This window comes from Ahaetulla prasina, chromosome 1, assembly GCF_028640845.1.
Source record: "Ahaetulla prasina isolate Xishuangbanna chromosome 1, ASM2864084v1, whole genome shotgun sequence".
NCBI classification, from domain to species: domain Eukaryota; kingdom Metazoa; phylum Chordata; class Lepidosauria; order Squamata; family Colubridae; genus Ahaetulla; species Ahaetulla prasina.
Window position 1 is genome coordinate 164,620,376 of NC_080539.1, and position 25,440 is coordinate 164,645,815.

General features: G+C 37.5%; 2 protein-coding genes across 7 annotated transcripts in view; one reads left to right on the forward strand and one right to left on the reverse strand.

The window, feature by feature from the left end:
- The window catches only part of LOC131196780 (phosphatidylinositol 3,4,5-trisphosphate 3-phosphatase TPTE2-like), a 35,167-nt gene extending 25,273 nt beyond the window's left edge, over positions 1-9,894 (forward strand). Inside the window, exons 12-19 of the mRNA XM_058180070.1 lie at positions 188-276; positions 834-895; positions 2,108-2,188; positions 2,976-3,081; positions 4,641-4,738; positions 5,710-5,805; positions 6,280-6,350; positions 8,347-9,894. Of these exons, the coding sequence (XP_058036053.1) occupies positions 188-276; positions 834-895; positions 2,108-2,188; positions 2,976-3,081; positions 4,641-4,738; positions 5,710-5,805; positions 6,280-6,350; positions 8,347-8,449 (706 nt within the window). The 3' untranslated portion in view covers positions 8,450-9,894. The remainder of the gene's footprint in view (positions 1-187; positions 277-833; positions 896-2,107; positions 2,189-2,975; positions 3,082-4,640; positions 4,739-5,709; positions 5,806-6,279; positions 6,351-8,346) is intronic.
- Positions 9,895-10,038: 144 nt separating this feature from the next.
- Positions 10,039-25,355, reverse strand: SLC25A15 (solute carrier family 25 member 15). 6 transcript variants are annotated; one of them, XM_058180098.1, is made up of 8 exons: positions 25,103-25,355; positions 22,388-22,473; positions 21,325-21,455; positions 16,657-16,915; positions 14,006-14,143; positions 12,750-12,919; positions 12,014-12,172; positions 10,039-10,824 (listed from the first exon to the last, which is right to left on the reverse strand). In XM_058180098.1, the coding sequence occupies exons 3-8, from the start codon at positions 21,377-21,379 to the stop codon at positions 10,703-10,705; spliced, it is 903 nt and encodes a 300-aa protein (XP_058036081.1). In that variant the 5' UTR covers positions 21,380-21,455; positions 22,388-22,473; positions 25,103-25,355; the 3' UTR covers positions 10,039-10,702. The 6 variants fall into 6 exon arrangements, with proteins under 6 accessions (XP_058036081.1, XP_058036091.1, XP_058036109.1 ...); XM_058180108.1 differs by having other exon boundaries at positions 22,388-22,495; XM_058180126.1 differs by having other exon boundaries at positions 25,099-25,355.
- Between the last annotated feature and the right edge of the window lie 85 nt (positions 25,356-25,440).

Sequence of the window (25,440 nt, forward strand, 5' to 3'; positions counted from 1 at the left end):
TTATAAGAAATAAAATAAAATAAAAGCTTTTTTTTAAAAAGAAGCCTAAATGGACATGGTTTGTGGTTATAAGACATTCCACTGCCAGATGGACTTGTGCTGTTCTGATAAATGAGAGAACATTTTAATTTTTCTACAATAATATCTACATAAGCTCTTAAACAAGGCATTCTTCCTTTTCTTTAAGGGAGACTCTCACATTCACTGCCAATGTGAGGCAGTGGATGGAACAGGACAGCCACAATGTTGTAGCAATACACTGTAAAGGTGGGAAAGGTATGTGAACTTTCTGATTTGGAAGGCATTCCCAAAGATCCCTCTTTTGACAATTGTTCTGGTCCAGATGGTGTAAAAAGATGCCCTGAATTGGACACAGAGGCTAACAACTGTCAGTATTAATGCTGAAGGGCTGATAAAATGTTTTCAGATAATGTATTAGTTAAGGGATGTGCTGACCATAGCCTCACATGGTCTTGAAAAATAGCCCTACGCAGAATGCACTGTAGTGATCCAGTTTCTTTCAGACATACTCAAGGGGAATGTCATTTTTAGCCCTTCTGTAAACCTTAGAGTATTAGTCATTATTTGAGATTCATGGAAATTCTGTAATAGATTTAGCATTCACTGATAGTACCTGTCTGCAAAAGTTGTTTGCATCACCTGTGATAGATGTACAGGGTGAACTTTTCGTAGGTTCAGATGCTTTTCATTTTTTAGGAGGTGTGCAGGGGTGGGGTTGCTTAATACTGATGCTGTCATTGCCTCATTCTTGGGGACAAGTAAACACGAGAGCATCATTATTTCTAAGTCACTGATTTCCCTTTTTGATGCAGGTAGGACTGGAACTATGATTTGCATCTGGCTTATTGACACCGGCCAGTTTAAGACTGCACAGGTACCAAAGTAATGTTAATATTTTTCCTCTTGTTTCTGAATGAAATGAAGTATCTGAAATGACTATGCAGAGCATGTTGAAAAGTGCTACCTCCCATAATTTCTTCTGTGTGGGATCCGAATGTTAAATGGGATTAAAAACTGATACTTTCATTATGGCTTGACCAAACCACCTAGCATGCAACTTCTTGTTTGTTCAATGTCATCTTTGATAAGGACTTTGAATTTGCCATAGCCAGGACTTCATGTAATAGAGCCTGATATGCTGTTCTGTCACCATGTGAAATTCCTTCAGCAAGGCTTATTCCTATGTGTGCCCAATTGTTTTTTTCTCTGTTTACTATTTTACCTGTTTGCCTGCAGTAAATGTTAAATTGACCAACTTGGATGTCTCCTGGTATTCTATATAAAGTTGGTATTAACTGCAGTGCGGCCCATAGAGTTCTTCCAAAAATTGCTTATGAATTGTAATTTATAATGTGACTGAAAAGAAAATATTAAATATTATTTATTTTATTTTTTTATTTTTTCAAATTTATATACCGCCCTATCTCCCTAAGGACTCAGGGCTGTTCACAGGCAGTTAAAATACATATAAGTACAGATTAAAAACAACAATTAAAAAACTTATTCTATTGCCCAAATTTAAAATAGTATAAATAATAAAAACCCCTTAAAACCCATAACTTTAAAATCTAATCCAGTCCCGCGCAGATGAATAAGTATGTTTTAAGCTCGCGACGAAAGGTTCGGAGGTCCGGAAGTTGACGAAGTCCTGGAGGGAGTTCGTTCCAGAGGGTGGGAGCCCCCACAGAGAAGGCCCTTCCCCTGGGTGTCGCCAGACGGCACTGCCTAGCTGACGGCACCCTGAGGAGTCCCTCTCTGTGAGAGCGCACGGGTCGGTGGGAGGTATTTGGTAGCAGTAGGCGGTCCCGTAAATAGCCCGGCCCTATGCCATATGTATTACACTAACTGTTTCTTTAATTAAATCCAAATTAAGTTTTACCCCACTCTGCCCAGTTGGTTTTCTTGGACACATCTATTTTCTGAAGTATAGCTCTAGTATGCTACTCACAAATAATGAGTAGTTCTGAGGCATTCTGCGAATCCAAAGCTGTGCACTTTTCTCATAAAAATTTCTAGTTAGTTGTTCTTAAACCCAATACTGTAAGGTGCTACAATAGTTATAGTAACACTATTCTCAATTTTAAAGGAAAGTTTGGAGTACTTTGGCAAACGAAGAACTGATGAAACTACTAGCACCAAGTTTCAGGGTGTTGAAACTCCATCACAGGTAAAAATGTACTGTGAAGCCATGTGTAAGGATGAATCAAAGAACTAACACAATTGATTGGCAAAAAATAACTTGTGTAATTTAAATAGTTATTTTCTGTTTTTACCTTGCATTTCTTAAGTGCTGCTTCACTTCTTTCATCTAATCATATGAACTTTGGTTTGGTCATGTTTTGATTAAGCGAAACTTGGGACATGAATGATAAATTTCCCCCCCTATGAAGTCAAACATCAGAGAATGATATGAGAAATATCTTGGGAGATGGGGCAAAGAAATGCTGCCTAGAGAATGGTCAGATAAGAGACAGCGTATCCGATAGCTGGATAATAATTGGGACGAGGCTCAGAAGGGAATTTCTCGGGCTATATCTTCAGACTTTCAAATTTCTATTAATGTAGCTTCATAATAAAGTAGAATTAGCTTATCTGATCTTGTTTCATGTCTGGCAACTTGGTAAGACTGACATCAGGTTTGCAAGTTTGAAAGTACAGTTCTCCCACTGTCTCATTTATAGCCTGAGAAACTCAGGAGGGTCCTTTCCGAGCCTGTTGCCCCATCCACCATCCAGCTGCAAGGTATTTCCTGGGCAATATCTCTCTGCTCCATCTCCCAACAACTTTGCCACATATCATGACAAATAGCCTTTCCTTTTTTTGGATTAGCAGGGCATTTGCTTTCCTTAAGATTTTGATTTTATACAGATATGAATATTTAATTAGCTATATTTATTATAGATTTCTTTATAAAATTATTTTTATCTCAAGGCACTCCTAAATTTTATTTGCAGAGTAGGTATGTAGAATATTATACAATCTTGAAATCGAAATACAACCTGAGCCTCCCACCAGAGAAGCCTTTCAGAATCAGATGCATAAAAGTCTATGCTATCCAAGGTAAGTGCCACTAAAACGCTGTAGCAAGGGGTTTTTCCAGGTGATGCTGCAATCTCAGCATCTAGATAGTTGTGTTCCGTCCATCACACAGTACCATACCATCAAAGTAGGTCTGTGAATGATCAGGCTGCATATTCTTTACATTTACAGCTTGCTGGACTCATTCTAGCTGGTCAGTTCATATCCACAAAAAACCATGGCTGTTGGTTGTGTTGAAACAGACTGCCCCATCTCCCTCTGTTGGAGGTAGAATTTAAAAACCACCAAGTATCTGGGGAAGAACTTGGAAAGAAGTTACAGAAGTAAGGTGGGGGAAAGAATAGAGTTTAACATCTCTTTGAATGGCCTCTATTAAATGGCTAGAATGTTTATAAGTCAAAGGAGAAATCTAAATAATTTAATCAGAAGGAACATCTGATTTAAAAGTTACTAGTTTTTTGTAGAAATAGGTAAAACAGGATTTTGCATTACATTTTTAGTTTGTTTTCTCTGGCTGTTAAGTCTAATTTTTTTGCATTTATTTATGCAGGATAATACACTGGCTATATTATGTTTAGCTGTCTGTCATCCTTTCTTCAAACTTTGACATAAAGACACTAGATTCTCTTAGGATACTTTTATGAGTTGGAATTCCTGTAATTTCTCTTCTGAATTCCATGAAAGTCGCTATTTATAGCAGACCAGTATCATCTTAAAAAGAGGATGTTCAAACCTTTCAGACTATTTCCACACATGTTCAGCCACCCATTTTAGCCAGGTAGCAGCTACAACATATCCTTGTGTTGGTACTATTTTAGCCCACTGATGTCATTTTAGGAAGTGAACTGACCAGTTGCCTATGAGTTTCAAGAGATCTGTGCTCCTCTTTGGTGGAGATTCTTTACTTAACCTGTATCTCACCATTTTAGGTTTCTCATTGTAGAAATGTACTTGCACATTTGGGGAAAGTACACAAATACAGAATTGTTGGTTTAGCAGCATTGCAAGTTTCAGAGGTTGGAAGGCAAGTTTGCTGCCATGAAGCTGAAATCTGTTGAGATTTTTCAATGCACCTGCAATTTCTAAGCAATCTATCTCCCTATTGAACAGCTTTCCTTCATACTACAGCTGCAGTTCCCCCCCCCCCAATCAGTAAATACATACATGCATAGATATATATGAAACATAGAAAAATACACTGTCAATTTTAGTCTTTTCCTTTTGTGAAGAGTAAAAGGAATGCTTGCTTAGATGTGGATCAAGTAAAAGGCAGTTATTGGCCAGCTTGAATGTAAAGCAATCTAGGAATGATTGATTGATGGTTTTCTCTATGAATTATATATTAGCAAACCTATAAATACTATTGTATTTCTAGCATTTAAATAGTCAAATTATCAGAACAGTCCAAATCAATCCTGGGAGCATTTTAAACTGGATTGAAAAAGACCAGGAGATGAAAGAGCTGGTCATTTTGCAACATCACGGGATATTTTTGGTTTAAAATACTAATTCCATTGTTTAGATCCAGTAATTATCTAATGCATGTCTTGTGTCTAATTCTCCTCTTTTCCCCTCTTTAGGAGTTGGTAAAGGCAATGGGACTGATTTCAGAATAAAGATATTTATGAAGAAGGAAGTAGCATTTCAATGCAATTGTGCAACACAAACAAACTGCAAGGTCAGAGCTTCATGTTAATTTAACGATCCTGCAGTCATGAAGGCCAGGATTTGTTGATAAGAGTTCCCATTCATCCCATGTTCAATTGCAGCACGGATCTGTGTACTGAAATGGAAACTGATGCATCCTTGCTTTGAATTCCCTGATTGAACAACTCCAAATAGGCAGTAATGAATAAAGTAGTGAGAAAGGGCCATGCTTAGTAGTATGCATGCCAGGTATTGTTTCAGTTCAGTCTGTAATGTCTATAAATGGGGAGGAAAAACTTAGTTGAGGTCCTGGAGAACCAGTATAAAAAAGAAAGTACTAGGGATACTAACAATTTGACTTGCAATATGGCAGCTTCTGCTATTCCTTTTGGCTGTGTTGTGAGAATAACAGATCCTTTTGCAGTTCTTTACAACAATAACTAGCATGCTATTTGACTACCATCCAGAAAGGTTGTTAGATTATTATATGTCAGGAAAGTTCTCACAAATAGTGATAAATTAACTAGAGGTGGCACTAATCTATCTGAGGATCAGAGAAGAATGTATTTTTAATGCTCATGCCCTGAGAGAAATAACTTTTGAGAAGCAAACTAGGAAAAGCTGCATTCAGAGTAGAGATAATTATTACCTAGAGCACTAGTGGAGAACTCTTAATGTTGCATGTGGCTATATAGTTATAGAACTATAATCTGTTCAAGAGCTAAATGGCAGTTTTATGGCATGACTTCTTACCCTTAAAATTTCCTTTTGAGCCTGAATGGGTAATGTAATATGCATATGACTGTCAGTCTCTCACATACATAATCTTGTCCTCTGAAGTGCAGAGACTAACTGAAATATTAACAGATAATGAGCAGAATCTCCCCCCAAGCTCCTTTGTGGTGATTTCAGTGCACAAGGAAAAGAACTAATAAACTACAGTCTTGCATTTGGTGAGAAACATTTAGTGAGTGAAAATAAAATGTGTATCTTTTGTTTCAGTTGTTCCTTGATCATGAAAATGACCTGTTAGTAATTGGTTTGAAGAACTGTCCTGTCATCAGAAATGATGTGAAAGTCAGATTTGAAGCTACTTCTGTAAGTTGAGAAATGGTGACTTTGTTATATACTTTTCACATTTGTAACTCTGTTGAAATAGTCATTCCATTCCATCTCAGTCACAAAACCTTTAAATGGTTTAACCATTCTGCTGACCTTATACCCACCTACCAAACTTGGCTGACTTTAAAAAACTAAAGGAGTCCACCAGGAAATGCCAGGCTAAAAAACTCTAAAAAGCAGTGGCAAACTACTTCCAGATTATTATTAAGGAAATTACATAGACATGCCTCAAAGTGACCAATTGTTGATTTGGATTGGAAAAAAAACTTCAGACTTTTCTGTTTTGCAGTCTTAAGCTGCTAGACTTCTCTGCATAAATTGACCAGAAGTGGCCATCTTAAGACATCTTATTATGGATTTCAATTCTTTCTATGGTTTGGCTGTGATGATGGCTTGATGTTTTATCCAAGTAGCAATAACTGTATTTCTTGTCTTTTTTTTTAAATGTAGGATATTCCAAAAGGCTATGATGGCTGTGCTTTCTTTTTTTGTTTCCACACAGCTTTTGTACAGGACTATCAGTAAGTTGTGATGTTTGAAAGCACACATGTATTGGAAAAGAAAGCCAAAATGCACCCAGACCTATGAGCCAGGGTGTAAGAGATTTTAGGTTACAGAAGCTTAGCTTAAGTCTCCATAGAAAGAGACAGTCATTTCTTTATTTCTATGCGGTTTTGTATTTTTGGGGGATAGTCTGTTGAGAAAATGAGGCCTGCCATTTAATATTGCTTAGTATGAGCCAACTCTTCAGAGAATGCCAGCTTTAAAAAAATGCCTCTACCATGTAGAGCAAGGGTCACCAACCTTTCGGACCTCAGGGACGACTAAATTCATAATTTTAAATCCTGCAGACCACTAATATGATCTGCCTAATGACCGACTGGGTGGGCGTGGCTAGGGAGTCATATGTCTGGGTGGGCATGGGCAACTTGATGTCACTCATATAGAGGGGCGCCTCGCCAGCCTCTACTCACCCCTCCCCTCCCAGCCACTCCTCACCTCCCCAGGCTCCTTAGGACCCCAACAGGAAGCAGTTGTTGTAGCTAAGCAGCCACTACAAGAAAGAGTTGATAAAACAGCTGGCTCAGTTCAAATAGGATGTGACCAAGGCGGTGGCTCAGCAGAAGTACCTTACTGAGGACTATGAGCATAGACTTTCCAAGCAGAGGGAAGACCTGCAGAAGTGCAAGGCCAGGTACTGGCACCTGAAGGCTCAGTGGGCTGAAATGGTCAGCCAGTTCCAGACCATGATGCAGTCCCACTGGAACAAGGCCCTCCGGCTCTTCACCACCAGTGTCACTTCCCTTCAGCCTTTGCCCAAAGCCCCGCACCAGGAGGCCAAAGCAGACCCCAAGTCAGAATTTCTGTCCCCCTCTGACCCACACAAAAAGACACCAAAGGGGGAGACTTTCTTCAGCAACACAACCATTCATTACATGTATCTGGCCCAGGGATTGTACTTTGAGGACCCCTGATTTAGTGCAATATAAAAAATGCAAATAATTTTTCTGTGGACCACCAAAATTTTCTCATGGACCACCAGTTGGTGACCACTGATGTAAAGAGACGTTCCTATTTTCCTATTACTGTTTTTCCTTTAATGGATTTATGAAGCTTACCAAGTCTCTAAGTTATGTGATTATTTAGTAAAAGTTCACAACTTTTTTTTGAAAATAATTCCTCAGTGGTACCATTCAGTTTGTCACTGCAGATAAATAACTTTATTTGCCATGTAGGAGATCCAAAATACTAGAGTGGCACCTTAGTGCTTTTAAGCAAAGAGATAATTTCTGTTGCAAATGTTATTTCTCTCTTTCGTTATTCTATTAAACTATGTTTCTTATTGCTTGTTTGCTAATGTTTGGAAATACATTTAGCATTGGCTAGAATTTATTTTGCATTCAAGCTATTATAGTTTTTTTCACAAACGATGCTCTTTTTAAACTATTTATATTTTTACTTGCTTGGGGGCATTTATAGCAATAGTGGGTTTCAATTTAGTTTGCTACTGGTTCGCTCATGTGCTTCTGTGCATGCACAGGTGGGCGGAGCCGCCTGCTGCCGCTGCTACCAGTTTGCCCTCGGGGTGAACCGGTAGCAACCCATCACTGATTTTTCCTCCCGCTTGCATCTATTGATTGCATCTATGTGACATCATCATAAATAAGTATTGTCGAGTGCCAATACTCATGAAAGTATGAGTTTTATGTGCTTGAAAATACAGCTTTCTTAGATGTGGCACACCTGTCATTCTTTCTATGAGTAATATTTAGAGGTGAATGATAGCATTGCAGAGACACAATGGCACTATCCATGCACAGGAGACAGACATGTGCATTCTTAATGGAAACCAAAGGGTTGCTGAAGAGCTGAATATTTTTCTGGGAAAATAAAATAAACAGGCTATATTCTGTTACTTTAAAATTCAGTGCTATAAGAAAAAATATTTTGTTCTTTTCTGTGCAACAGTTTAAATCATTTACATTAGAGAACTAGTTTTTTTTCTCTTTTCCCTAGTCTTTTCTTCACAAGAAATGAAATCGATAACTTACACAAGCCAAAGATGTGGAAGATGTTCAGAGATAATTTTGCTGTGGAGATAGTTTTCACTGACCCATGACTGAAGCAAGCAGAAACAGCCTTAACTGGGAATTGCATAATAATTCACTAACCTGGTTTTGCACCCAATATGGAATTGTATTTTGAGACAACTTCTCAGTGTGCAGAATCACCTTGCATGTAAAAATAAAACTAAGGCCTAGTGCGCTATCATGATTACAACAATTAATTTTGCCATCTGGATTGTGTGTAAGACAATTACAGGGTCTTCCAAGAGTTTTACTACTCTCCTCTGTTCCCACCCCTCTTTGTAAACTCAGTAGCAAGTTTACAAGTTCTTCATCATCTTATTCTGTTCTTTTAAAAATCTTTTAAAAATGACTGAGTTATTGGCCAGTTTCCAACAGCAGTTTATGACTGGGAGTCTGGAGATCAGATTTAACTATATTGTGATGGCTTCTAATGCCAGATTCATCAGATTTATGTGTGAGCCATGATGTCCCAATGTTTGAGATCAAAGATTTTACCTGCTTTCCCCTCCCCCTCAATGGCTGGAGTTTATGATATGTAATGATGATGGCTCCTTCACCATAGATAGTGCATGTAAGTGATTACATTACCTCCCCAAATTTTACCTTATAAATAACCTTTCATGGTTTTTTTTGGCAAGCAAGAAATTCTACCTATTGATCTAGTTACAGTATAATATTTGTTCATGAATTCCAGTTCAGCAGCTTTATACCCAATTGGGCTTATTATCAGGGGATGTCTTATTTTCAGGGAAACAGGGTATTAGTTCCACATTGATGTTTTGTCATTTCATATATATTATCCCTTTAAGTTTGCAGCACAATATCCTGAAGGGATGAAATGCTTTCCCCTTATGCTTCTTCTAGGTTTAATGTATGATTTATATAATTTTATGATTTAATTTAAACGATGTCCAACATTGGAATAGATAATATGAAATCAATTTTTGATTAAAATTGGTAGTTGGGAGCATAGTGCAAATGGTATATCAGCATCAGGAAATTGTACAGTATGGTAATGATTTTGTGTAATATGTAAGGACAGGTTTAACAAATAATATCCACAAAAATAATACGCTGTATTTTTATTCTGAAATGTTGTCAGTCCTTCTAATCACCTGTATGCAAACCTGTCAAGCAACATTAGGTATTCAGTTATGTAGTCTATTGCCATGTATTGCATACTTGTCAACTTTTAAGAGCTATGAACTTCAACTCCTAGAGTTCTTCAGCTAGTATTCTGGATGGGGAATTCTGGGAGTGGAAGTCTGCACATCTTAAAGCCAGCAATTTTGAAAAACATAGATCTAGTAAGAAGTTGTTAATACTACTTTAAATTTCCAAAGTTAGCATGTAATGCAGAATTTGCTACTACCGTATTCCAAAATGTTTGGTATATATAAAATTAGTCTATAACATGAATATTTGTGAAGGATATTGTTAAATGCATTGAATTTCAGCTAAAAGCTCGTTCTGTAGGTTGAATCCAGATGCAATGTCAGTGAGTTAAATGCAGACTACACTCCATTCAAAAGCATTATTATAGAAGCTGAGCCAATTGTTGTCCACATCACTACTAATAATATGCTATTATAAAATGATTATAGCCAAACACAGCAGATGATATTAATACCTTTTACTTTTAAAAGAAATGCTTAGACTTGTGTAGATTGTATGTCGTTAGAGAATGAAAAAAAAATTCTAATTTCTCTAATTAACAGTTTCAGAACAAAGGGCACTGTATTCTGGGAACACGGAACATTATAAAGAAATATTGGGTACCGGATTACAAGTGATTTTTTTAGAAGTCTATTTATGTGTAATGTGCTTTCCAATGCTCTCTGATGTGTGAGAATCAAGTAACCGGTAAGTAGAATAGTATACAAATTAACTAATGTGGGACATTATAAAAAATACTCTGCAATGCACCTCCTGCTCAGCTTCCCAGCATATTAAGTTACTTCTATAATGCAGTCACTATGTTGCAAGCTAATAGTTAACTGATATTGCCGCATATTCTTTTTTAAAGCCCCATGACTAACATTTCTATAGAAGTGAGTAATTAAAATCCCTTATAAGATCATGTAGTATCAGTGCTGATCTAGATGTGTAAATTCACAAAGCACACAACATTTAGAAAATACAGCATTTTTACTGAAATCATTTTTTTTTTAAAAATGCAGTGATTTCACTCTTATTTCACATTTTAAAATCTGTCGCTCACAGTTGGACAATTACTGTGGTGACCACACTTAGTCTAATGATGTCAGTCTGTGATAAAAGTTCTAGCTATCAAACTGGTTCATCATCAGTTTACGGCTGTGTTCATAGGCAAGGAACAGGGCACCGTTGGCTGGGAATGCGCGGATCATAGTAGGTTTCAGTCCAGAGTACAAAGCAAACACACCTATGAGCAAGACATAAGCATCAGAAAAACTACTGTAGAATTTCACTTTTTTAAAACTCGCTTTTTTAAAACTCGGACTATGTTGCACTGATTTAAAATTGAAGAAGGAAATCCAACAAAAGCTAAACTTTTAGGAATTTCAGCTTGCCTGCAAATTCAGAAGAAATGGTTAAATATTTTTGGTTTGATCAGATGACTTTATCTCAATTTATTATTTATCTTACTTTAAGGAGTGGTTGATAAGGTCCAGAAATATGTTAAGCAATATAATCTATTCAAAAAATAAAAGATGAAATTGTAAGACTGAAATGACTGGATTATAGTAATAATAAAACTATATATAAATCTATCCTGCGGTTGATTTGGAGATTTGAAAGAAAAAATAAATCTAAATTTTTATCTGGACTATGTCTATCATAGGTCTGTAGTTCTCAACCTTTTCTTCACCTTTTGTGGCCACAGACCATGGTCACAGACCCCCAAGATTTAAGATTTAAATCATAACAGTTCTTCAAGCCTTTGTGGACCCCTGGTTACAATAATGGACCACAGGTTGAGAACCACCGCCATAGGTTAATTATATCTTAGAGTGCTTAAATTATGCAACCTAACTTTTTTACCAAAAATTAGACTAGAAGGCTGCTAAGTGCAAGTGAAGGAATCAATAATAAATGAAATGAATGTACAATTTATAAAAAGTATAGTAACATCAAAATGACATGTAGATATAATATAAATGATGTAGTTATGTAAAGTCATATTTGATTCAAATGACATAACACATTATTTGTCATTCACTTAGGAGCCCTTGTTCTATTCTAAAGCCTTAAACAAATCATACTACAATTTGATTTTGGAGTATTGTACTGTGATATGAACATTCCTGGGGATGATGTGAGCTGCAGCCCAAACCTGAAGGGGGCAGATCAGGAAAGTCTGCTGTATGTTAAAAGAGGTTGATCCTAAAGACTAATTAACCATTCTAAGGGCTGAGATGATGGAGACAGAAAAGAACTGGGTTTACATATTACAGCAAGTTCAAATGTGGGTTACTGTTTGTGATTTAGTCTCGGCTGCAGGCATAAAAACAATTCTAGCTGAAGGATAGTTGAGAAGTTAAGATATACCCGTTGCAGAAGTTAAGATATACCCTCACCCATGGTCCCATTAGTCTCTTCCATATTCTAACCTTCATTCTTGACAACACTTGCAAAAGTTCTCATAAAGCCAGTTTGTTTTCCTGCCATGGAAAGAACTTGAATCCTAGATTTGATGCAGTCCACTGGGTAAACAGCAATCCAGAGACACATGCCACCAAAGCCACCACTGAGCATCAATGCAACCGGACCTATTAAAAACAAGCAGCAGGAGCTTAATACTGTATATTGTAGTATGATAGCAAAAAGCCCAAGTGATCCCCCCCCCCCACAATTTCATTAAAAAAAATAAGGTAACTCCCATCTCCTACTAAAGCAGGTAAGTATGTTTGTTTTAAGGTTCAGTGTATCGGTGTGTTACGAGAATCACTTGAAATATGTTATTTGTGTGTGTTGGCTATTGAATTGTCCAATTCTCTGCTAAATCTCTGACTTGACTGCTTTAGGGGATTTTTTTTCCTTCCTTGTGCAGGTCAAGAACTGAAGGAAGGACTGGACACTGGTTCTTCTCCTAATTTGGGTTGGACTTTTTTTTCCTTTAATCAGCAGTAATCTTTAAGGCAGTTAGTCTATGTATGATATGCCATACACTAAATAAATAAATAATTTAAAGCTACTGTGTTTATATGAGAAGATTTTGAACAGGCAACAAGGTTTTTTTTTATTATACAGAAATCCTTTGGGCTTAAAAGTCAGCAAGGGTGGGACTAAAAGAAGCTGTATTTATCTTGAGACAAGAAGACATATTGTTAGCAAGCTCAGACATACCCAATTCCTCTTTTGGTTTTCCAAATGCCAAAAAGGTCCGGCTCAGTTCGTAGACTCCAAAGAATAAAAAGTAGCCTGGAATTTCACGTAGCAAAGTGCTGAACCAACCACGATAGAAGCCAAGGGGGCCGTCCTTTTGCAGTACACTTTTGATTACTGACCAAACTGTACTAGGAGAAGAAAAAGAATATTATTACAAACATAGGTTGCCAGCTATTGATGGGAAAAGCTAGCTGAGAAAACTGCATCCAAAGATGTCTGGTTCCCGTCTTGGAGCACTGTCAAACCACATTACACACCAATGGTTAAAATTAAGATATGTATTTCACAAAAACCCATCTCAGAAGTAGTTTGGTACTATTTTTTGACTATAGATATCTAGATACTACTAATGCCTCATTAAAAAAACTTTTAATTGCCAGTGGTTAAGCTTCTAGGATTCTTGTCTATTACTTAAAACAGGAAAAGTGTGATTGATGTTGGACAGATCCTAGAGCTGCAGTTCATTCATATCTGGTGAGCCATATATTTTCTAGTCATAAGAGGAAAAATAATGGGTTTAAACTACTTGAGAATCTGCTAAGGCACTATAACCGGTCCCAGATTCCATAAAATCTAAATTACAGATGCCGAAGCTTGAGGGAGAAGATGAGATAAAGATGGAGTTGATTCTTATGAATACGTAAATCTTAAAAGGAGTGCCTCACTATCACCAAAGGTTCATTGAAATGTGTGCTGTGTGAGCAAGATATAAACCAGAAGGTTGGACTAAACTGTAATGCTAGCCATAAATATGTTTTAAAAACGGCCTATCTATCATGGTATGTAATTAATTAAATAGTTTATATGCCCCACTTACCAAGACAACTCATGGCAGCATACATAACAACAACAATAAAGATTTATGGATTTGAAGATCAAGAAAGATGTAGATTAAATGAGGGGCTGAAGAGAATTGTATAATATCTAAGAGAGAAGGGACTATGCGATTGTAACTTGAACTGAAAAAAAAAAAGATGAGAAGTGATTCTATTTCCTAAGTTTAATTCCCTCCTCCTTCCTTCTTTCCTTCTATTTATCTTTTGCTCTGTGAAAAAAATTCTTAATGAATTTAAGTCAATAAAAATGTAATAAAATAATTTTTTAAAAAAATAATAAACAAACCTGTAAGTGCAGAGAAATAAACTCATTCAAAGGATCAAACCACTTCCGAACCTGGAAAAGGCAGGCAGGGTTGAGGCTAACGAATTACTTACTTGTGCTGTTGCACTATCTTCCCAGATAATTGCATTTCGTGCATGGCCTGCAGGCGGCACTTCACAAGCTCTGTAGGGCAGAGGGCCAAAGTGGCAAAGGCAGAAGCAAAGGAGCCAGCCACTGCATTTTGAAGGTCGCTGCAAAAAAAAAACAAAAAAAACCCACATGTATCTAGTACATGGAAATCACATGCCTTGACCCAGTCACTGCTGCAAGTAATTTTAAAAAGAGATAGCAAAGGAGCATTTTATAGCATCCCACCTGATTGAAGCAACCATAGGGAAAATAGAAGGTAGGCGTATTGGGTATGCTTGCTGTCTTGAATTATATATATAATTAGTGGTATAAAATCATATCACCATGATCATGCTTTCAACACTGGATTTAATGAATCATCTTTTAAATGTCATGCTGTAAAACAGGATGCTATATAATTATCATTGGTATCATTGATAAGGGTCTTTTTGTACCAGGCATTAAAGGAAAAGCATAGTCTACAACAGTTCCAAGTATCTTACTCCCTATCAGAATGTATCTAGATAGCTTCAACATTTCTTTAAAAAATAAGTAAGCATAACCTCTTTTTGTTGTTTTTAATGGGCAACTGATCAACAGTGATAAACTGGTAATAAAATTAGAGAAAAAAAGTTAGGGATGTGATAGAATCCATTTTTTTTTCAGTTACCATCCTTTCTTTCTCAGTGGCCCAGCACATTTTCACAATATTTCTATTTTTGCTTTGCCTACCCTTGGATGCCTACATGATCTAAATGGGGCAGTCCTCCAAAGCTCCATAATCATTCACTCATGTTGGTTTCTATCATTTGTTTTCCAGGCCTATCCATTGTCCTGAGTGTTCTCTTTTCAAAAGTTTCAAATGTCCTGCATCCATCTTCAAGAATCCTTTAACTTAACCCAACTCATAGGCATTGAAAGGACGTTAATACTCCCTCTCAGTTCATCAACTTTCACACCAAGCTTATAGATGCTTTGCAATCTATTTGGCTTTAAAAGAAGCTAAGCTAATATATATTTTATTTTTGTTCATTTTAATTTTGTTTTAGAATTTTTTGCAATTCATATTGTCAACAGTTAACGTTTAGAAAATTATTAATTGATCTTAAGAATAAACAAATTCTCCAATCACGCAATGCTCTGAAAGTAGGTCATGTATTTGTCAAAGGTCACAGATCAGATTAGCAGATTTATGGGGGAATCTACTGAAGCCTCACATGATTCTGCCAGTTGACTAATGATCACAAACAGGTAAATTCCGGATATAACTCAAGGATTTAGGACATGGGATATGGAAAGAATATATTACCTGCTTGTTGTTGACCTGAAATCTATCAATCTGCTGGAAAAGATACTGTTAACTGGATTTTCATTGGAATGTTCAAAGAAGCATTTCATCCTTTGCTATAGAAATCTGATTAGCAAAGAGTAAAAAATCCTGATCTGTAAAGAAATCAGTATGTGGATAGGCTGGAAGAGAGTGGATGGGTGTGCATCCATTATATATTTTGCAAAGCCATGATATGATTTGATTTTTGGTTCAGTTATTGTATGAATCTAGCCACCATGATTTGCAAACCATGCCTATTATTTATCATGTTATAGGAACTCGGCTATTTAAAATTCCTTAAAACCATAGTTTAAAACAGAGGCGGGCAACTCCTTTACATTGGGGACTTCAACTCCTGATTTTCTGGCGAGTCACCAGGAAACTATCCAATGATCTAGTGACATCAACAAAAGGGGAAGAGCTCAGTATTTTTCACCTGCTTTTCAAGGTATTGGTGGAGATGTACAGTGGGAATGGGAGCAAGCCACTTTTATCCCCATCCTTGCTTAAGAAACCCCCCATATAGGATGAAATTGCATGATTGTGTTTCTGCTGTCCTCAGCACCTGGACTGCAGACTTGTATTAGGTCTCTGAAAAGCCTCCTGCTTACATTCTCACCCAAATAAGACAGGCAGCCTGTGAGCTTCCCATCCTTAGTTTAAGGTAAAGTAAGGTCAGAATTTAAACTCAGTTTAAATTCAGTAGGCTTGAGTTTAAATGGACTCCAGAGGATGGTAGAGGACAGGAAGGTCTGGAGGAATGTTGTCCATGGGGTCGCGATGGGTCGGACATGACTTCGCAACTAACAACAACAACAAAGGTCAGAAAGTGCCATGTTACAAACAGCAAGTTTTCTTGCCATTCCTTCAGGAATAAGAAGGCAAGGAAAAGCTTTTCAGATTTTCTTCTAAATGACAAAAGAAGTCGTTCTTGCAGACTCCTCACTGAGAAATTTGAGGTAGTAGGCTGGCTTGCCTGGAACACTCTGACCCATAACCTAATTAAGTGAATTATTTGGAGAAAGCTTATGGCTCAATTAATCAAAACTTAAATGATTTTATTCACAGTTATTTTAATTTTAAATTACTGTCATCTATCCTAAATACCAGAAATGCAGAGGGGGAAAAAATCAAGATATAATTAAAAGAAAAACATGAGAGTTAAGGAGCAGAGTTTCTATTTCAACAGGATTTCCATTTTCTGGTGTGAAAACTGCCCTTCTACTTCCTAGCTGTGATACTATTTTTTTTTTAAAAAAAAAGCTTCTATTAGTTGCAGAGCGGTTGAGGGAATAACACACTAACCTCAGCTTTGCTTTCCTTTCTAGGCCAGCAATTTTCCTCACGATATTTTGGCAAAAGCCATAACACATAAAGAGCACAGCATTTTCAGCAATGTTTGCCACAAGTGCAGGGGTGGTCCCCTTGTAGAAGCCACGGAACCCTACTTGCTTGTAGGTCTTCACAAAACAGTCCACAAGCCCTTGGTACATGGTGGGAAACGTCTGCATTTTCACCTTTGCAGTGTCAAATGGTTGACCGGTTATCACGCAGGCAGTACCTCCTGCATGAGAAAGGAAAGTAAAAACATCAGAAATGGGAGTTGTTGGGTGGCTGGTTTTTGTTTTGTGTTTTGGCTATTACATAACATTCTCAAGCAAAAGGAGGTAAACTGGAGAAAGAAAATTATCCTTGAAAAAAAAAGGCAGATATTAATGTGTGTGTGTGTATGTTAGTTATAATTTTATAATATTTTAAGCTTGAAGCTAGGGATAACCAGAATATTTGCTTTGCTCTAGGAGTTATCAAGATTTTCACACCGGGCACTATCTGGCAATTTCATATGGTTCCAAACCTCCCTGATCTTAAAAAATATTCAAAACTAAAAACCAAGTCTTATGAATCTGAAGGAAAGAACATATTTTCTGAGATTTGGATTATTTTTCACTTCAGTCATTACTTCCCTCTTTCAAAATAAATAATAATATGTATTAAAATCATGCTCTCTCTTTTTTACAAGCCTACAATCCCTTAATTCAGGATAGAATCCTGGATGGAGCTGATATATTAAAATCATAATATCCCAATTATTTTTTTCAAATAAGGGACTTATTAAAACCCATCTCACAGAGTGGTGGTTGTGAGGAAAGTTCAAAGTGAGAGAGTTATGTATGCTATCTTGAATTGCACAAAAGGTGAAATGAATAACTGACTTGGATTGGAAGACAAGAAAACTAATGATAATGGACCATGCTTTGTAGCCAAAAGTGATATTGATCGGCTCTATTTGCCAAGAGTTGAAGAAGCTCTTAAAGGTGAAACAAACTGGAGGAAAAAAAGCATGGCCTGAATGACTTACATTAAGAAAAGCCAAGAATCCTTGCTGAAGGTATTCAATCAAGAAAAACTCTTGAAAACAGCACAGGTGAAGGCTGAGTATAGAAAACAACTGAAAACTCACGTTAATTGGAAAAACAAATCAATGTATTAAAGATATAGAAGGAAAAGCTGATAAAAAAAACTCACATGGAGTTGGTTAAGATCAGGAGTGTTAATGAAAGAAACTGAAGGCTTTATTTTAGTAGCTCAAGAACAAATTGCAAACTACCGGTAGTTGCATGGAGGCAAATATTTAACATGTAACAAACAACAGCAAATATTGCCTTTGTAGTAAAAAGGATGACGCAATTGACAGTTTGATTAGTGGCTGCAGCAAAATTTCACAAACTGCCAAAAATCTTCATTGGAAACATTATCAGAGGATTGGATTTGAATGTAATAAAAGCCCCTGGGATCATCAAGGTTTTGGAAAATGAGCGAGTTAACATCTTATGGGAATTTAAGAACCGAACAGACAAGCATCTTCTTAATAACATGCCTGATATCTATTGAAAAGAAGAAAGTCTGGTTCATTTATGTTGCTATTTTGGATTATGCTAGGACTGAGGAAAAATAATTGGAAAAAATTATGAAATATCAGAACTTGCAGATCAGAGTTGAACGATGGGGAAAAAAATCTGTTGTTATACCAATTTTGATTGGGGCCCTTGGAGCATAACCTAAAGGAATCCTTCAGTATCTGGAAATATTGAATTCATTAGACCTGAACACCTAATATTACAAAATTAGGAACTGGTTGGAACTGTCTATATTCTTAGATACTACTTCAATAATTCTTAGGTCCTTGGTTAGGACTTGAATGACATTTCCACCAGTCTCAGACAGTGAATCTCTGCAAAGTATCCACACATACCATAAACTGAATCAGTGTAGTATAGGGAGCCCCAACCTCCGGGCCGCAGTGGGAAGTGGGTGAGCTCCATTTGGGTGAGCAGTGGGCACCAGTGCCCATCACTCATGCAAAAGTACTTGCCAGCCACTTGCGTGGAACTATCCCCCCTTTCCCCTTCACCAATTTGCATAGCCGGAAAGGTTGGGGACCTCTGATGAAGTACAAGCTTTCTCTAATCTGGTATTGTCTAGCTATTTTAGAATAACAATTTAAAATTTCTCAGCCAATGCAGTTTTTAGCATGCTGGTGGGAAATTCTGGGAGTTGCAGTATATGGAAAACATCACAGTTTAGAAAAGTAGCACAGAGGGCCTCTGTGACTATGACTCAGATTTAAGAAACCAAAGTTCATTTCCTCACTCAGCCGGAAAAATGATCTTTTATTTATTTATTTATTTATTTATTCATATTTATATACCGCCCTATCTCCCTAAGGACTCAGGGCGGTGTACAGCCATACAAATATACAGAATAAAAACATTCAACTAAAAAACTTATTATAAAGGCCAGATATTTAAAATAAGATATAAATAGTAAAACCCAATTTAAAACCCAAGCTAAAATTTAGTCTAAATTTAATCTATATCAGTACTATCATAAAAAAGTGGAACAACTGCTGATGCTTGCTCTAAGATTAAGTTACTTGAACGAATTATGGGATTTCTGCAATTTAACAATATATAATAGTAGGAATCCCAGCACCACATTTTTTTTTCTGAAGAAAACTCACATTCACCTAACTTGGAAGTGCTGTGTGATGAATGTTCTATAGATTTAGAACAGGATGTCAAACTTGTGTTGTCATAGCGTTGTGTGACATATCATAACTTTTTCCCCCTTCGCTAAACTGGGTGTGGGTGTGGCCAGTGCGTGACACATCTGGTCTTGGGGCCGCGAGTTTGACAGCCCTGATCTAGAAGAACGGCACAATACTTCTAAGATTTTTTTTTTTTAAAAAAGCTGGGAAAAGCTCAGGAGTGGCACTGAGGAACTTAAGATGATGAAAAGAAAAGAGAATTAGTTCTATAAAATCCTGATACCCTAAGCAAAAGAAATACAATGATCTTACCTAGTTGGGAAACAAAACATCTGCAAGAAAACTATCAAGCTCAGAGAGCACCAAGGACCTACAGAAGAAACACTTGGGAACAAAAAGTTATCTTCACATCATTCTCCTCCAAAATCAAAGAACCAAAGAACGTCAGTCTGGAGGCTTTTCTAAATGAAATGCTTTGAACTATAAAAATAATTCTTTGCATCCAAGAACACGCATTTTACCAGTGAAATTAATTATTTTGTGCTCTGGAGAATCATTTTTAAAAACTGAATGCAGATATAGAAAAGACCCTATCCTTCCACAGTGGTGACAACTACACTAATTTAAGAAATGCAAGTAAGGTACAAGCCTGGCTCTGTCTTGGGCATGTGGGCATTTGTATTTTCTGCTTTTCCTACCTTCTTCTTAAAGAACAGTACAAGCAAGCAGCTAAATGACCCCTGCCAATTTCTCTTTCATACTAGTACTGGCTTCATGTAGATTCTACTTCTGGATCTTTGTCCAGATATACAACAGAGTAGTATTTCTTAACTTTGTCAACTTTAAAATGTGTGGACTTCAACTTTCAGAATTCCTCAGGCAGTATGCTGGCTATTAAACTCCACTAATGACCAACCTTTTGGGCACCAGGGAGCAATTCTGTGGAGAGAGGTTTTTCCACGGAACGGAAGGGGCATGGTTTCATGTGCTGCCTGCATCCCACGGATGGGGCTTTGCTTGTTTGCACAGCCTGGTTGCTGGCATGTCATGGGAAAATGCTGGTCCACAGTGGCCTAGATGACACACCTAGATCAGACTTAGCAGGAAGAAAATGCAGCAGTTCTGCATTGGAACCTATTTGGGGGGCTTCTGATATCAGCAGTTTTTTTGTCTGTAAATCTCGTCAGAAGGACAGGAGTCTTGAGTAAATTTGCAGCTTTCCTCTCTTACACAAACAGCTGGTTTTCACTTTAAAGTATTATGCATCTCTTGGTTCTCTAGCTTATAGGCTTCCTGTGAGCATCTGCTTGGCCTCGGAGGGAGAAAGCCCCCGCCAAGGAGAGCCCTATGCTCCAAACCAGGATAGGCCTTGTTTTATGTCTGTGGTTGATGGGCAGCCTTCCCTTTTCATCTGGGTAACAGCTGAGACTATAGAGAAATACCAATAGCTGTCATCTACACTGCTGCATTCCTGAAAGCAAACAAATAAAAGGCAGTTGACTGACCAGCGCACTACTTAACTATAGAATGCGGCACAAAACAAAGATTATCTTGTCTCTCCAATCGGTCATTGCTCAACGTTTTCTTGTGACATATTTTGAAATGCTTGTGTAAGCATGAAATAAGGGCTCAATAAATTAAAAGCTGCAGTTAGGAAATTATTAGACAAAAAAATGCTTACACATTTACTTTTCCTCCGTAGGAAGGGATTAGACGAAAGGAAGCAATTCATGGGAAGCTCATAATTTAGGGCAAGGTCAAAACATTATTCCCTGTTAGTGCCCTCCACTATAAAAGCCACTTTTAGCCCCCGTGCTGCTGTTAACAGAATTGCCTTATGCCTCCAGAGAAGAATTTTGTTTAAATAGCATAAAAGCATCAGCTATCAGTTTTTAACAGGATTTATGTAAACATAACAGACTTACCTACAGCCCCAGCTGTGAGGTCAATGGCAGCTTGGATGACAGGATTTGTTTTCATATTTTTTTTATTTGCTTTGTGGTGACTCTAAATCACAAAGTTTCCTGTAGCATGCAGGGCACTGGGATGAGTATCTCTAAATTAGATTTGGAGAGGGAAGAAAATGAAAATGTTAGTTTGACAGCATTTAACTATATAGTAAGTTGTTCAGGCCTTTGTTTTTTAACTAAAAGTTACTTCAATATATATGATAAATTATTGAGATTGGATTTCTCATCCAAGCCATGCAGAAATGTCACAAAAATACACACTTTTTAAATAAAATGTTAGCAAAAAGAAAGTACGGCACAAGTTCCTCCTTAGGATCTAAGCACAATGATTCATGAACTATATTCAGTTCTCAACAATTTCAGTGATTTTCACCAGAAGTTAGCTCCCAATAAAAGCATCAGACAGAATAAAGCCATATTGCCAAATACCATCAAACTCTCCTGCCCCAGCATCCTACTATTTCCCGTTCGTATTTCCTAAAACTCTATTGAATCCTGCACAGCTCTAGCACTCTCTCTTGCTATAAATATATGCAGGCTCACTACGGTTAACTATCAGATGACTTAAGTTTGTTCCAATGCATTCTTGTAAAATCTTAAGACTTTAATATATATATTCAGGAGACATATTTTGATTTCTTCTCCACTATGTATCAGGTTGAGGAATGATTTATTTTAAAATAACTTCAAGACTCATAAGGCATTGAAGATAGTGAGTCACACTCTTGCCTCATCTATCAGCTACTTGGGGCTGCCCTTGAAAATAACTCAAAAGGCAGAGAATGGCACAGCCTTCTTGCTGATTGGTACCAATCAGTTTTACAGAGCACCGCTGATATTGTAGGAGCTGCAATGTTTGCCAGTAAGTTTATGGCTCAACATGATGTGGTGGGATTATCTAGTCAGCCCTATACAGCTTAGGAACATGTTACCTTTAGGATCATCTTTATATTAACTCTGCCTGCCCTACAAAGAGTCTTATCTTTTATCCAGGGGATAAAGAATCATACCCACTTACAGGGGGCTTGAGATATTCTTAGTAGCAGATCCTTTTCTCTAGAACAGCTGGACCAAGGTCAAATGTGCTGGTACTCTGATGTATTTCTGTAAAAAAGAAAGAACAGTCCTTTCCAGACCATTCAGATATAAAGATTTGTCCATCAACAGCAATAATTTGGATTGCCATTTTTTAAAAAAATTACTAATAATGTGTAATGGTTTTTAACAGGCTGCTATATTTATGAATCTTTTATAGATGGGTTGTTGTATTTATTATAAGCAGTCTAGAACTGCAAGAACAGTTACAATAATTGTAATGTGACACAAATAATCATTAATATATAAATACTAAATACAAGAATCCCATCACTAGCTAACTAAAATTGTGTCTTTCAGGATGGCAGTGGACAATTGATGGCAATCAGTAACACACAAATAGTTATTAACAGTTTCAATAACTTTAATGGAGAGACATATACAAAACAACATTTATCTTTATTTCCACTCTCTCTCTCTCTATCTTCCATCTATAGAAAAACTTGGCATCCTAACAAAAAATAGATATCTGCCTACCAGTGATACCTATAGAGGGGTCAGAATTTTGCCAATCTCAGCGACCAACAAAACAAACATAATTAAATATTATATATTTATTTGAACATTTTATCTTTGTATTACTAAATCTATCACACAGTATATAAAATTGATGATCATCAGGATTGAGAAATTTGCAATTTAAAGTGTAACAATGTAACACTAATATTTAATGGTTATATTACTTTCTTTTGAGTCCTTTATTTCAGCTCTTGAATTTAATCAATTTAACATTTTTCTCATCTCCAAAATTTACCAAGATTTTGTCATCTTATATGTATAAACTTTTAATAGGGAAAAGGAAATCAGTACAGGTAGTCCTCAATTTACAACCACAATTGAGCCCAACATTTCTGTTGCTAAATTAGAGATTTATTATATGAGTTTTGCCCCATTTCATGACCTTTCTTGCGACAGTTGTTAAGTGAATCACTGCAGTTAAATTAGTGACATGGTTGTTAAGTGAATCTGGCTTTCCCATTGACTTGGCTTGTCAGAAGGTTGCAAAAGGGTGAACACATGACCCCGGGACACTGCAACCGTCATAAATATGAATCAGTTGCAAAGCATATGAATTTTGATCATGTGGCCAAGGGATGCTGCAATGGTTATAAGTGTGGAAAAAAAAGGTCTTTTTTTTCAGTACCATTGTAATTTTGAACAGTCACTAAATGAACTGTTGTAAGTTGAGGACTACCTGTAGTGGTTTAAGGCACCAAACTAGAAAACAGAAGACTATGATTTCTAGTCCTGCCTTTAGGTACCAAGCCAGCTGGGTAACAATGGGCCAATCTCTCTCTTAGAGAAGTATTACATATATTCGCAGCCTTAAGTTACTCGTGCTTTAATAAAGGTGGGATACAAATCAAACAATAGAATAGAATAGAATTTTTTATTGGCCAAGTGTGATTGGACACACAAGGAATTTGTCTTGGTGCATACTGTAAAAAGGTAAAGGTAAAGGTTCCCCTTGCACATACGTGCTAGTCGTTGCCAACTCTAGGGGGTGTTGCTCATCTCGTTTCAAAGCCGAAGAGCCAGTGCTGTCCAAAGACGTCGCCGTGGTCATGTGGCTGGCATGACTCAACGCCAAAGGCGCACAGAACGCTGTTACCTTCCCACGAAAGGTGGTCCCTATTTTTTCTACTTGTATTTTTACGTGCTTTTGAAACTGCTAGGTTGGCAGAAGCTGGGACAAGTAACGGGAGCTCACCCCATTACACGGCAGCACTAGGGATTCGAACCGCTGAGCTGCCAACCTTTCGATTGACTAGCTCAACGTCCTAGTCCCTGAGCCACCGCATACTGTACAAAGCAATAAATTATAGATATAGATAAGATATAGTTATAGATAATATCTAGATAAATTTAGGCGAATATATTTAGGCATTTGGTAAATTCATGTGTCATTGTATGTATATACCTAAATCAGGGCTTGGGAATGCTTTGGGTTCTATTCCAAAAATTTGCTTTAGCAACGCCAAGGGCACTAACCTAGCATCACTCTATAGCTCTTTAAAGTAGCTGCATCTGCATCTTTTCCCGGGCTTGTGGGCCACCTCATCCAGGGAAGAGGCTCAGCTATTTTAAAGATCTGGGGGCAGATGCTACCTCCATCTCTCCAGCTGCAAAGCCAACAATAGCTTGCGTCTACCAGTAGAGAATCAAGTGATGCATTATTTGTCAGATAATGTCAAACTAGTTACTAAGTCTGCATTGCTACTAAACTTCTCATCCTTTCTATCACCCATCTCCTCCCATTTATGACTGTCTGACTGTAATCTTGTTGCTGGTATCCTTAAGATTTATACTGATATTGATTGTTTCCTGATTGCTTAATTGTAGCCTATGACTATCATTAAGTGTTGTATCATTAAGTGTTAAATTTGTACCCTATGACTATCATTAAGTGTTGTAAGTGTTGTACCTTGATGAAGATATCTTCTTTTATATACACTGAGAGCATATGCACCAAGACAAATTCCTTGTGTGTCCAATCATACTTGGCCAATAAAAAATTCTATTCTATTCTATTCTATTTAAAAACGAGGGGGGGGGGGAAGCCGGCACCGACCCGAGATGAAAGACTACTAGACCAAGGAAGAATCCGAGTATTAAGAAAACAAGACTTCGCACCGACCGATCCCTGGAGACAGAAGAGGGCAGCTCTCCGAGGGAGGGACGGACGGTGTCCCAGGTGGATGTCCGCTGAAATCGGCTACTTCTCTCCGCTGGAATTGCCGCCGAAAGCCCTGCGCTTCCCTTCGGCTGACTCAGCTGCATTGCCTCTCCAGAACGGCTCGGCTCGCTTTCCTCGCAGCGAGCGCTATATACCTGCGATCAAAAGGGCGCCCGCCCGCCACCCGCCACCCGCTTGGCAGTGGAAAGGACAGGAGGAGGAGCTGGAGCTCTGGAGCTCGGGCCCGGGAAGCGGAACCGGAGGCGGGGAGGGTTTTGCTACTGCTGCCCCCGCCCCTC